The sequence below is a fragment of the Carassius gibelio genome, chromosome A7 (genome assembly GCF_023724105.1).
Source record: "Carassius gibelio isolate Cgi1373 ecotype wild population from Czech Republic chromosome A7, carGib1.2-hapl.c, whole genome shotgun sequence".
In the NCBI taxonomy this organism is placed as follows: Eukaryota; Metazoa; Chordata; class Actinopteri; order Cypriniformes; family Cyprinidae; genus Carassius; species Carassius gibelio.
Window position 1 is genome coordinate 13972272 of NC_068377.1, and position 14946 is coordinate 13987217.

The window sequence follows — 14946 nt, forward strand, 5'->3', positions numbered from 1 at the left end:
ACAACACAGCAGAACACGCAAAACAAAACAACACAGCAGAACACGCCAAACAAAACAACACGGCAGAAAACGCAAAACAAAAGAACACGGCAGAAAACGAAAAAAAAAAAAAAACAGCAGAACACGCCAAACAAAACAACACAGCAGAACACGCCAAACAAAACAACACAGCAGAAAACGCAAAACACAAGAACACAGCAGAACACGCAAAAAAAAAAAAAAAACAGCAGAAAACGCAAAACAAAAGAACACAGCAGAACATGCAAAAAAAACAGCAGAACACGCAAAACAAAACAAAACAACACAGCAGAACACGCAAAACAAAACAACACAGCAGAACACGCCAAACAAAACAAAAAAAAAACAGCAGAACACGCCAAACAAAACAACACAGCAGAACACGCAAAACAAAACAACACAGCAGAACACGCCAAACAAAACAAAAAAAAAAACAGCAGAACACGCAAAACAAAACAACACAGCAGAACATGCAAAACAAAACAACACAGCAGAACAAGCAAAACAAAACAAAACAACACAGCAGAACCAAAAACAAAACAACACAGCAGAACACGCAAAACAAAACAAAACAACACAGCAGAACCAAAAACAAAACAACACAGCAGAACAAGCGAAACAAAACAACAGAGCAGAACACGCAAAACAAAACAACACAGCAGAACATGCAAAACAAAAGAACACAGCAGAACAAGCAAAACAAAACAACACAGCAGAACCAAAAACAAAACAACACAGCAGAACACGCAAAACAAAACAAAACAACACAGCAGAACCAAAAACAACACAGCAGAACAAGCGAAACAAAACAACAGAGCAGAACACGCAAAACAAAACAAAACAACACAGCAGAACACGCAAAACAAAACAAAACAACACAGCAGAGCATGCAAAACAAAACAACACAGCAGAACACGCAAAACAAAACAAAACAACACAGCAGAACACGCAAAACAAAACATAACAACACAGCAGAGCATGCAAAACAAAACAACACAGCAGAACACGCAAAACAAAACAAAACAACACAGCAGAACACGCAAAACAAAACGAAACAACACAGAAAAAAAAATAGTAGTTTTGTTTGGAGACGATTGCTCTCTGAAAAGACAGTTTGTTTCATCCACATCCTTTGACTTTTTTTTCAAAGAATTTGCATTCACTGAAAGCTCAAAATTAAACGTTCATTCTTTTACAATGTTTTCTTCTATTACATTTTCTGTTTCAGATGTTCCATCTTAGACTGACCATTTGTGCTATCTACAGTACAATGTTTCACAAAACTAGACAGGAAATAAACAGCTCAGCAGAGCATTATATTGTGCACAGCACTTGACACGAAATATAATATTCCTGTTACTCTCATTTGTGTTGGCTGTTCCTCTTGTCTTTCTTCCCTTCTTCCTCTCAATCTCTCAGTGCAAAGGGGATGTGTTGTACCCACTGTAGACATTTCCGGGGCCTCTATTAGGATCAGCGAAGTTCCAGACAGAAAGCTTAGAGACAGGGTCAGTGATCATAATCACCACAGCTCTTCCTGTCCAACAGCAGGGTCAAGGTCTTCACGGTATGTGCAGCGTGTGCATTGACTTCTGGGGGAAAAACTGAGCATTATGTGGCACGTGTTAAGTGTGGAAGACAAGCAAATTAAATTGAATGTGGGTCTTGCTGTAACTGAGATGTTGGTTTTATATGCATTTCAGAGTTGGAGATCTGGGTCAAGGTTTTGACAAGTTCTCTTGGCGGTCTCGCTCCCCACAACAAACTCCCACATCAGGAAATTTTGGGAATGTCAATGATTTCACGCTGCCATTGCAAACTCTGTCCTTCCCCGGAACAATGAAAACTGAAGAGAAATGCTGCCGAGAATTTCGAACTGTAGCAAAAAATGATGCATTTTATGATCTACAATTTATTTTTGTGGTCATAGTTTCTGGCATAGCTTTAGCTTTGAAGCTAATATTCTACTGTTCATTTATAACAATTAAATAACAATAATTTGAAATAGAAATCTTCTGTAACAATATAATTGTCTTGTAGATTGCACTGTTTTAAATTACTTTTTTTATTATTTTTTTTTGGGGGGGGGGGGGTTAAATCACAGAGCACTCACAGACCTTAACACGTTAAACTTATACAGTTTTTAACATATGTTTTCCATTTAAGGCAAGATAGATGGGCCTTTATGAATGGGATAATAGCTGAGTGAATATTTCTTAATGAAGCATCATAAATGCAGGGTTTCATCTCCATGTAGACTCTGTGATTATGCTGTCAGAGTGCTGTTAAAAGCATTAGTGTGCTTCACAGCTTCATATGACACACAGTTAAACAGATGACAAGAGGCCTGTGTGAGCCTGTTTTAATTACCGGAACAGGACAGAATCCAGCTTGCAGTTCACAGTTATATTTTCACACCACATTGTTACTTCTGTGCGAAGCAGAGAGAGGGAGATTCAAGATGTCTGTGCATGCGGGCCTCAACAAGACATGCTGAGACACTGGCCAGTTCTGATACATCGTTTAACTCAATGGCTTACTGTGCATTTCTCATTCAACTGATGCAGTACCCATGCAAATACACCGATTTGAGCTGCACTGACCACAGTACTGCATATTTAGCCCCTGACGTTCCAACCGCATTCTGATGACAAACACAATTCCATTCACAGTGGTTTTCAGAAATAAATAAATGAGACTGAAACATCTAAATGTTACACTGTATTATTCGTGCACATGCTTGTATTTTTTTTTTAGAGGATGACGTTACCCAGAGTGAACATCGACTTTCAAGTCACCACATGTTCGGATTCAGTTTCTTCATGATTCTTGGACTAATGAATAGCATGAATAGAAATGGTCAGCAAAAGTTTCCTCTTCAGAAAATCACTACCAAAGTGATTCAGTGGCAACACTGGATGCCTCCCATCAAGTTTAACAAAGCTGTTATGAATGAAGTCCCATGGCCACAGTAATACGACTTTTATAAAAGCTACTGGCTTCCTCATCCAAAATGGAAACTATTTCAGATCATTTGAATTTAAGGATAAGAGCAGAACATACGAATCCACTAGAAAGAACCAATCTAAGCACATTGCAGATGGAGACTAAATGTTTGCAGTTCTTATCCAACACTGGCTAAACAAACTGCAGAAAAAACTGTAAATATATACAGTTAAATGGTTAACTGTAAGTGACCTGATATACAGTGAAAAAACAACATGGTTTAACACTGCTTCATAAATATTTTTACTGTAAAATACTGCCAAATGTGTGGTTTTTGCAAATAAAAACTATGAAAATAAAAACACTTTTTCGCTATCAGTAATGTGCATTAGTAAGTTTTGTTACATTTTTATATTATTTAGTGAATGTTTATTGCATTATTTTAATGCCATGTGAGTTACATTAACGGTGTTTTGCATATGCAAGTAATGGCTATGTGTTTCGAAAAAGTCACTTATAATGAACTCATCATGTGGCTTTCTATTTTACCACCTGTTTTATGGTGGTTATCTGTACATTTTAAAAAGCCTAATTTTGTCACTTCAGGTATAAGTAGTAAGCATATTAACATTATATCATGGTATATGTTTTAAAATACACAGGCACCAATATGCCATTCTGTAATACCTGAGATACCATGGTGGCTGTATTTTATAAGTCATTCCTGGCTTTCATCTGTTTATGTTTTTATTTATTTTTCTAACTGTAATTTTAACAGTATATTTTTGACATTCATAAACAGCCTACGCCTACCACATCTTAATTTCCTTTTTATCAAAATGTCATTCCTATGAATTTGCACACTGGCCTTGTGTCTCTCTTTTTTCAGTACCTGGATATGCTCGATTTCTCAGTACAGTCACTGGTTTGTACATCAGTGCTAACAGCTCGAGGCTAAAGCTGAACTCACTGAGAGACCGCATTCAGTCATTAACTTTAATCAGCTATTTTCCTCACACTGTAAAATATATTTACTACACCAACCACCTTTTACTCTCTGTAACTAAAACCAGAAAACCAGGCACTATAGTAATTATGGGCACTAATGCTAATCACTTTATTAATTTTTTGGTTTGATGAGACTTTTGAAAGTTCGAGCACCCATGAAATAGAATAATGATGTGTGTGTGTGTGTGTGTGTGTGAAATCCCCCACAGATGCCATCATATTAGCTCAAATACTCTCACTGAAAGAGGTAATATTCCAAATTTACATTCATGGAAGTGCACTCGGGGATGACACTCAAAGCCAAGAGCCGTTAACTCATCTTTTAATTTCAATTGAGACTTTCTAAATGGTTTTTAAGCTGTTCTCAGACCTACTACAGTGAATTTTCCATCCCGCTCTCACATAAGAGTGAGGCACTGATTTGGTCTGTGAAGACGATGACGCCTGATCCTTTTAAAGATGACTCTCCATTAGTCAAACTGCCTGTTTCGCGTGGGTTTTCCCCTAGTGTTTTGTGGTCTGGTCCCCTCGAGGAGAACACACTCACACAGCTGACTGCTAGAACTACAGGTCAGTCCAGCCCAGCAAATGTCAGTGGTGTCTTGTGATGCCCGCTGGCATTTATAATCAGATACAGAAACATTATCTGATGCCAAAGCACACTTACTTTTGAAATAATGATGATTTTCAACATGGTGTTTAGAAAAGTGCGTCTATCAGATAGCATACTAATTCAAATCATCCCCAAAAAGAGAGCAAAATATAACTTTGGTGTGCAAAAAGATATCCCTCCCTGCATTGAGATTGTGACTCTCCACATTACGCACATTGGAAAGGCGGAATTTATAGCTCCTATCAAGTTTCTCCATCCTCAGTGACTGCTCAGAGGGCTGTTTCCACTATCATGAGTATGAATATTGAGAATCCGTAAGGCCCAGGCCCTAATCCACACACTATACTAGTCTGTGGTTAAAGGGTATCATCTGGTTGGGGGCTGGAGTGGGACTTGCCTTTGGAGACCAGTCTTTCTCTTGGCCTAAATACACAGGCAGTCATCAACACTGGATTTACGGGCGGCACACTTGTGGTTCATTCGTGATTGCTTGAATTGGCTGCACATGCAGTTCCTGAGATGGGTCTCTTTCATTGAAAATAATCACTTGGGACCTGCAAGACAGATGAGAGAACAATATTGGAGAGAAAAGAAAAAGAGAGGCAAAGTGAAGGTAGAAAAGTAAGTAACGGTACTCATTAAAAGGAGTGAAATTCTGAACCAAAACCATATGGGGTGAGAGAGAATAGAAAAGAGATGGTTATATTCTTGTGCTACGCAAACACATTGAAATGAATGATGTCTTAATAGCAATAATAATAAAAGTTGTTACTTAGGCAAACTTTGGCAAAGTCTCAAACACTTTTACAACAAAATCTCAGGCAGGCTGGACAACCTATAGTGTGTACAGGAAGAGGAAAGCATCATGGGGATTCCCAAAGGAAATGTTAAATCATATTTGTGTGAATCCATAAAACGTGTTATTAGTTTTATAACACTTTGGGGTCAAAGTTTAAAACCAATAGTTAAGCTTGGAAACACTCACTCCCTGTCGTAATTTCACATATCTCGAGGCTTTTGTTACAATGTTTGTGAGGCCCTCAAACACTTGCACTTCTGCAGTCATTTACTGGTTTCATCTGTAAAAGATTTCGGAAACTTTACAGTTTTTATAAAACTCTAAGAGTAACTGGAGGTTACTTTCTCAGATCGTAAAAAAAAAAAAGACGGGGGAAAGGAATGGAAAAATGGCTTGGCTGAAGGCTGAGTGCCAGATTGTGTGAAAGGTTTTTTTTTTAAAATCCCCAATCTCTTTCTCTCTGCTGTGACCTATCTGTCCTGGTACTTGTCACTCTTTTCCACTATCTTGCCTCTCATGTTTTCTTTCTTTTTTTCATGCTCCTTTTCCTTTAAGTCCTCCTCCATTCTCACTCACTCTCTTGTCAGAAAGATCATGAAGCGCAAATACAAATCAATAATATATCAGAAGAATTGGGAGACTGTGGATTAAAGTCACTTTGAGGTCACGTGTGAGATTTTTGAGTCTGAGGAGTCTGACTGCTATTTAATATTCCTGAACAGTTCACTCAGCTCAGAGTCAAGCAGCACAAAAGGCATCAGTTGAGCTGTCAAGTGTGTTTTGAGACCATGAAATAATCAGGTGATAAAGTGGAATTCAAAATCTAGCTTCAGAACAGCAGGGTTGCTAAAAAAGCCTTTGGATGCTTGGGAAAAAAAAGCAGTATTTTAAAAGAACAGTACAAGCAGATCATTACTTACCCTCAAATCATTCTGTCACAGAGACCACAATCAACCCATCGTCACCAGATCAGCACACTCTGCCCACTCGTTCACTCTCACCGAAATTTGGATTCACCTCCTCATCAGCACTCACTATAAAGACACACACAACCTGCACTCCTTTGGCTGGTCTCATTGTTCAATCTAAACTCTGCAGGGCTCCGGCCCTCCAGGAATTGAGTTTGACACCCCTGCCCTACTGACAGTTAGGTAGGTTCAAGGGTGCGATTAAGGGTGGACCTTCATGCTTGCATTTTTTTTCTAAAAAGCATACATTTCTTTACAATGCACAAGCTGCACAGCTGGTCAGCAGGCTGGTTTTAGAGGGGTTTTGGCTGGGAGAACAGACCAGCCAACTAACTTAGGCTGTTTTATTTTTATTTATTTATTTTTCAGCAGAGAAATAACTGGAATGTAAACAATGCAGGCATGTACGGGCACTATATTATCAAAAATCACTTAATGAAAAGTGTTTCTGGTTTGTAAATCTAACATTTTACATCTATAATCCACTTCTTCTGTGATAAAGACAGCAAACACTGCACAAGCATCAACGGTGCGTTCGTCAAGGTTTCTGTGTGTAGTGCTATATATTTGGTTCTAATACATGTTATCTTTAAGGTGTCTGTATTTCTGCACATTGTAGTCTTTTTATTTTTATTTGTATAAATTAGTTAATGCATTTAGCAGACGCTTTTATCCAAAGCGACTTACAGTGCATTCAGGCTATCAATTTTTACTTAAGTATTCCCGGGGAATCGAACCCCCAACCTTGCGTTTGATAGCGAAATGCTCTTCCAATTGAGCCACATAACCAAGCTCCATAACTACCCACTATCTTGTGAAAAAAGCTTATCAGACAGGAGCCTGGGAAATCTCAAGCTTCAGCGTCAAAATGTCGTGCCGATTCCGCCAGTAAAGGTTATTTACGAGCGGGTAAACACTACTGTTTGAGCTCTGTGCTCCGCTACCAATCTCGCGATGACACGAGCCTCGCTCACTCAGCTGTATGGTGAGAGTTTTCCTCCTCTCGCGAGATCAGAAGAGTTTCCCACGCCTGTTGTTGTGGCGTCTGCCCTTTTCTTTCACTCACCCTGCCACCCCTTCCTCGGTCCTCGTCACCCGCCCCCTTTCTCTCTCTCCCTCACTCCTTCGGTCTCCAGTCTGCCTCTGTTGTCTCGGCGGCTGGTAGGGTCGGGGAGAGAGGATCTCGCGAGTCTTGGAGTTTTGGTGAGAGTTTGTGGAAGATGGCGCCTGTTGTGACAGGGTAAGTCTGAGATTCAGGACTGCTGCAGGAGTTCAGCGGCTCTTACACACCTTCTCGCAAATTAACGGGTTAAATGAAAAGATGGCGGGTTTCTTTTCCGTTACGCACGTGTGCTGACTGTATACTGTGCATTTATGTGCTCAGCCTCTTCATAAGAGCACGCGGAGTGTGTGTTTTTATATTTTGAGTGTAGTGCGCGTGTTGTTGCATTGAGCCCATCTCGGCGCGCGTGCATGAGGAGTTGAGGGCCAGCCAAACCGTTTTGTATTGACTTTTTAACCACACAATATCAGAAATATAATTGGGATTTTTTTTTAAACAAATAAATAAAATAAATAAAAATAAACAACATCGCTGTATAGGGAAACCCCCTATGAACGGATTGTCCCCAGTAGTAATGGTGTAGAAGCACATTGTATGGTTTGAGTAAAGGTAACGTTACAGTCAGTGGCTTTGTTTCAGGTTTGGTTTCGTTTGGGATTGGGTGGGAAACACCTCCTACCTGAATGTGTATTTTTGTTGCTGTGTCGGTGGTCTGATGGGTTTTGTTGATTGTCTGCTGGGAAATGTGCTCGATTGTGAAGTGTTGTTTACCAAACAGAGCCGCTGGCTCTGCTTTCGTTCACTCGGTGCAGACGAATGATTATTTAATGGCAAGTGCAACTAAGGACATTATAGCTCGCAGACTGGAAACAGAAACATGGAAACGTTTAGGAGGAATTCTAGTCTTTTGCGAATGAATTTCTCGCACGGCAGTGTTTTGCTTGTCACTCTTGGGCAAAACTGAACAATGTGTGATTATGGCAGTGTTTCTTACTGAACAGCGTGGCTGTAGCGTCCACTCTTAAATGATTAAATAGAATAATAATATAGTGAATTATATAAATAAACGTTTTCCAAAACGTTTATTTATAGAATTCACTTACATGTTTTTGCAAATATTTAACTGTGCGTCGACATATAAACAAGGAATAAAGCCTATAATTTTCACAAACCTCAAGTTATTTCATTTCGAGATGTAACGTTACGTCACTTAACGTAGTTCAGTCAGTGCTTGACTGATTCAGTAAATGATTCGTTAGACTGATTCACTTTGGTAACTGCTGAGTCTTTGAACGATTCATTAAAAGAACTGTCTTAAGAGTCAACTCTAGAAATAATTGATTTATTATTATTAAATATTTATTAATTAATAATTTAATTATCTATTTATCTTGGTAATACCGAAGGTGCAGACTGTTTTCTTCTATCCCAGTTAAATTGACAGAATCAAATGTAAATAAAGACCAGTCTCACCACATTGATAACTATAACAATAACTATTTTAGCATCCAAGTCGATGGAAATAAGGTTCTGTTTATTGTAAGTGTATGCTGCAGTTTTGTCACCTGCCACTAAATTCTCCAGCTCTTTAAACCTGTGTGGGTTAGCTGTCAAAGTTTTTATGATTCTTCAGATGGAAAGAGGTTTCTAAAAGTGATATTGTTCCACTTGGATTTCTCTGTTGTCATAGAACTAGAATGATTATTAAAACGTTTTCGTCTTTGGTTTGGGTAGCCCTTTAACCACTGGGATGTTGACTTCCCTGAAAAGTGTATACACTGTTTATACACATTGCTCTGTTTGTTTGAACTTCTAGTCTAGAATGAGACAGCAGCGATGGTGTGTATTTGATTGACAGATGGGGTAGTGTTTCGGAAAACTTTTTTGAAAACTGTTGCATGCAGTGTACATTAATATTTATTTTCATGATGAAATTTATACTTATGTAGACAGTGTCTCTGGTACCTTTTGTAATCTTTGTACACAGCCAACTAGGTGACAGACATCCCCTGGCTGGGATCTTTTTTTTCTCTTCCTTTTTTTTTTTTATCGCGAAGGGTGTTGCTTGTTGCAATGCAGACTGTTTATTTCGGGGCTTTCCAGCGGACCTGGACCATAGCCGTTTAGACATGGAAGCCAACGACTGGTTGACTGACCACCTGTCCAGCTGATGTCCACCAATGATATTACAGATCGCTTGATTGTTAGCATGTGTGAGGGAGACATCATGCCAGTGGCTGCAGCGATTAGAGTGTGGCTGGCCTTTTACAGTTCACTGCACAGCCTTTTGTGAGGTGCTCCTTGTTTGACCTGATAAAGCTTGGGCTTCTCATGTAAGACTGGTGCTCGTCTAATGGCTCAGGGTCTGATGTACTAACACAAGGGGTTGCTCGTTCAGTGTGAAGCATGAGTGATCCTTCTAAATCCCTGTTTATACCTGGTACTAACATGCGCCTTAGTCTATCTTCTTCAAACAGTTTCCATAGAATTGGACTTTGATTGTTTTGTTAGGAAGAATGCCATTCTTTAACTAGCTGTATATATAGCTTTTGGAAAGGTCACCGTTTTGTACTGTGGTGCTCATACAAAACAACTCCATTCTTTGGTTTAAGAAAGATCTCTAGTGTGTGGAGGAAAAACAATCCCAGCATCACCTTGAATGGTGAAAGCATGAATCACCTCCAGCGCAACGCAGCCTGTATCGTGCTCCAGGGGAAGGAGAATTTTTTTTTTTAACATTTCACAGACCAATTTCTCCATCTGTTCTTTTTTGTAAAATTGTTTTACTCTCTCTAAAGCATATGTGATGTAGACTTGGATTGTAGCCCTTTTCAGTTTTGTATAATGACACAATAAAGTCTGTCCGCTTGGGACAATGAAAGGTGTGTGCCTTGATAAACAGGTAGGCTTGTGTGTGTGAAAGAACTGTTCCCCGGGGCATCTCTCCTGCATTAAAACCATTATGCAGACAAGACGCTTTGCAATGCTCAGCAAAGGAGTTAGAAGCTCGAGTTGAGGGACATTCGGTGTGCTTTCTGAGGAGAATCGAGATGGTATGTTAGCATAAAAGAGAGCATGAACATGGTCTCATCCTGATGATCTTGCATCCTGCCTTGTACTTGAGCAAAGGTAAGCCAATAAAGAGAGGCTTGTTGTTTCTACCTAGGCTGGATGGTGCCTGTTTTTCTCACCTTCATGCAGAGTTGCTATCATTATTGGGGTCTAAATCTAACCTTAAATTGTTGGTTGGTTGAGGCCGGATGCATAAAGGAAGAAAAAAGGAAGTTCTCTGGCTAGTGTAATAAACTTGCCTGTTGCATCATTTTCGTGTTTGAGTTTTATCTGTGACAACAGCTAATTTATATTTCACGTGTTCTCATATCTATTTGCTAAAACATGTCATCAAAGCATGATGTTGACTTGAAATGCGGTCATTTGAGGTGGCTAAGACTGTTGGGGCTTTCCTCAGCGGTCACACCAGGAGCTTAGAGGATGAAACGGCACATTTTGAAGGCATTTAGCTTGGCTCAGAGTCTGCATGGCTCCAGCATCAGTTCTTGTCCTTTGCCATGAGTTGCATTGAGTAACAGTTATACGCCGTCTGATGATTGTGGAAATGATTCGCTGTCAGTCTAAATCAAGCTTCAGAATTGTTTCAAACCATTGGAAACATTCTTTCTTGATTGACTGGTCAGTTGCCTTGTGGATATATCGTTCCTAAGGAGCTTATCTCCTTGCCAGAATGGGTTTTGATTTCATTGGCAATGAAGAGGAGGAGAACAAGAAATGTTATTTACTTGTGTGAGCTTGGAATGTTTTAAATGGTCTTAGTTTTGTCTTTAGGGATCAAAATGGCATTATCATACAGAGCCAAGTAATTGCTGCTGTGGTTTTATGAAAAACTGGGTAAAAAAAAAAAAAAAAAACCCAGTCCCCCATTGTGTTTGACTTGGCATGGATTATGTATGAGGTAAAGAGAGTCAGAATGTGCAATGGCGTTTGTGGTGCCCTTTTATTCTTGAATTTCCTCATTCTTGCACTGGCCGGTTGGTTGTGATTACAGCATAGCCAAGGGAACTTTGCTTTCTTCACTGTCAGCAGTTTTCTTTCTCTCTCTCTCTCTCTTTTTTTTTTTTTTGAAAAACATCCAGGATGTTTCATTCAGAAAACATGGAAGTGATCGCTTTGTCTGTTTCGTATTTGATTTCGGACTAAATTTACCCATATTTGCTGAAAGTTGTGATGATTATGTATTTGTCCAGAAAACCTTCATATTTATCTTCAGTATGGTATGCTTGAATGTGTCGGGGACTTCGTGAACCTCTGTATGAAAAAGAAACAAAACTAGACAGAAAAAAAAAGCTCTGATTGTCAGAGACAGGAAAACGGCCCCTCGTTGATGAACTGTTTGTTTTGGCTTGGGGAAGGACCTCAGCGCTGTGGAGTGACTGATCGACAGTGTTTATTCTCCCGTGGTCCAGCTGTTTTTAAGAGTGTGCCCTGTAATTGAGCACAGTGACAGTGACTTTTTTTGATACATTTCAGACTTCTTGAATGTGTTGGAACATGTAGCCCCCCTTAACAGGAGTAAATGAATTAAACCGGGGGTTTGAAATTTATCTGGTGTGAGAAATTGTTTTATTTGAATGAATTTTTGTTATTTAAATATGTGACCCTGGACCACAAATCCAGTCTTTAAGTGTCAGGTTTTTTATTGAGATTTATACATAAATAAGCTTTCCATTGATGTACGGTTTATTAGGATCGGACAATATTTGGAACTATTTGAAAATCTGGATTCTGAGGGTGCAAATAAATCAAAATACTGAGAAAATCACCCTTGAAGTCGTCCAAACGAATTCTTAACAATACATATTGCTAATCAAAAATTAGGTTGTGATATATTTACTTGATATCTAATGATTTTTGGCATAAAAGAATAATTGATAATTTTGACCCATAGAACGTTTTTTTTTTTGTCTATTGCTAAAAATATACCCCAGTATCTTAAAACATACATATAACACATATAAACAATTCAAAAACAGTGATTTGATATCAGCATATATTACATACAGAAAATATTGTTTTTTAAAAAAGTCATTTTATTCTTACCGAGGCTGCATTTATCTGACTATAAAATACAGTAATATTGTGAAATATTCCACTTTACTGTACTGTGTTTCATATATTTAAAATAAATATATATTTTTGCTGTGATTTGAATCCTGTGATTACAAAGTGATTACAAATCTGAATTTTCAGCAGCCGTTTCTCCAGTCTTCAGTAATCAATCTAATATGATTTGTTGCACAAAAACATTTGTTGTTATTTTACTGTTAAAAACACTTCTGGTGCTTAGTATTTTTGTGGAAACCATGTTAAATCTTTTTTTTCAGGACTCTGTGATGAATCGAAAGTTTAAAGAACCAACGTTTATTTCAAATAGAATTGTTTTTGTAACAATGCAAAACTTCTGTTCAGTTTAATGTGTTCTTGCTGAATAAAAGTATTCATTTCTTAAAAAAAAAATAAAATAAAAAATACTTACACCAAAAATTGTTATCTGCCAAAACATGCATGAACTCCTAATATTTAGCTACTTATTACCCCCTATAGAGGGTGTGTGCATATCTTGATCCTCCATAATAATAAAAAAAAAAAGACTTAATAAGCTTGTCATCCAATTTCTGTGTGGATTTCTTTTGGTCAGAAGGACACTCTGTGGAGCACAGTCTGGCCAGCATCTCTCCAGGACAAGGACATCTATTAAACCGCTAAGCGCTGTTCCTCAGGGATCTGAGGTGAATGACAAGAGACATTTATCGCGGCTGGCACTTGGGAAGTCGACTGTAGGAATGGCCCAGCAAGGTCTAGATGACCTTGCATGAGTACCATAGTCCTTTCTTTAGAAACACAACCTGTGCTTGACCGAGGAATCACGCAATGGTCAATAGTTCATAATTTCTTGTTTGTTAGAAATTTTCTATCAACATCCTGGTCTCATCATTTTTGTTATGCTTCAGTACGTCCTGATATTGATGAACAAATACATGAATATACAGTGCTTAAAATTATTAGACCACGTCCCCCCAATGTATGGTTTGTGCCACAGCTCCTTTAAACGAACAGTATTGGTCATTACCAAAATAATTTATGTTTCTGTAATGGTTAATCCACCGGAATATAAGCTCTTTAGTCACAGAAGAGTTTCTAAAAAAAAAAGTTTTTACTTTATTATGACCGGTGCTTATATAAATTATAACTTATTATAAAGTGCTTTACTATTTATTTTTGCCTTTCCTGTAAATCAGTACATTCGAAAATTCATGCATAACAACAATAATTATATTATAGCCTTACAAATACTAGTGTGACTAAAGAGCCTAAACATACTGGTGATTTAAGCGTTTAGTACGATGAGCTCTTATATATCAAAAGTTCAAGTAAAAGTTGATTTCTCAAAACATGAGCCCTTTAAGCACTGTAATAAATAATGGATGATCTGTCAGCGGCCAGAGTTATTTGCACATAATTGGGGAAAAAAGTTTGTGTGTGTGTGTGTGTGTCATTGACACAGGTAGTGATTTTTATGTTTGTATTTATGTGCACATAAACCTAAGCCGAAATCATGTAATTTTTGAGGATTATTTTAAGATCTACACACCGTGTTGTGCTGTGGTTTGACTTAATTGAGGCCATCTGCTGTAAAGCGAAGATATACAGTTTCCTGTTTAATTGTCATTAAACAAGCAAAAATGAAGCAAGGCAGTTCACAGTGGATGCTTTTTTTTCAGATTTTGTCTGTGCTACTTAAAATGTTTTATTTGTTGGCTCTACATATGATTCAGCTGGGCCATTTCAAAGTGTCTCATAGTTTTTTTTTCCACTTTGGTCTGATAGTACTGCGTAGTTGAGGTGCTGTGTTATGTGTTTATTACTAATAATTTCTAATTAAAAAGAAAATCAGTAATTGGTCAGATTGCTATGCATTGTAAAGTTCAGCCTCTGAGCTATTTTTTTAAATTAATGAAGTTGTAGCCACTTCAGTTTAAAAGACAAAGGAATATTATTGGATGTCATTATCAGCATGAAAACATAATGTCGGGGCATCCTTTTCTGCAAAATAATTTAGTGACGTATAAAGAAAAAGATGTCAGAATAATGCCTCTTTCTCGTTCCTTAAGTCAAATTTGGACTTGAATGAAGTAAAGAGAGAGCTAGAAAGCTGAAAGAGGAACAAAGAGTAGCCCTGAATGTGTACGTTTCCTCCGTTGATACAACCACGCACAGAGAAACCAGACTGTGAGTTATAGCTGACATGTGTAGGCAGCACATCACCACCTTCCTGTCTATTGGACCTTGTAACCTCTTGCCCAGCTACAGATCGCAAGTGAGCTTAAGGTCATGTAAGGTTTTTAAAGTGTCCCTCCCCCCGACATCTGTCTGGAAACAACGATTGTGTTGATCACCCTACAGATCAGCAGTTACATCATTGGTGCTTTACTGGATCTACGAGCCCACTGTTAAA

The 14946-nt window shown here is 38.3% G+C and overlaps 1 protein-coding gene across 1 annotated transcript in view; it reads left to right on the forward strand.

Annotated features, from left to right (window-relative positions):
• Positions 1–7425: 7425 nt before the first annotated feature.
• LOC128016634 (recombining binding protein suppressor of hairless) overlaps positions 7426–14946 on the forward strand; it is a 43573-nt gene continuing 36052 nt past the window's right edge. The window contains exon 1 of the mRNA XM_052601302.1: positions 7426–7592. Within this exon, the coding sequence (XP_052457262.1) occupies positions 7573–7592 (20 nt within the window). The 5' untranslated portion in view covers positions 7426–7572. The remainder of the gene's footprint in view (positions 7593–14946) is intronic.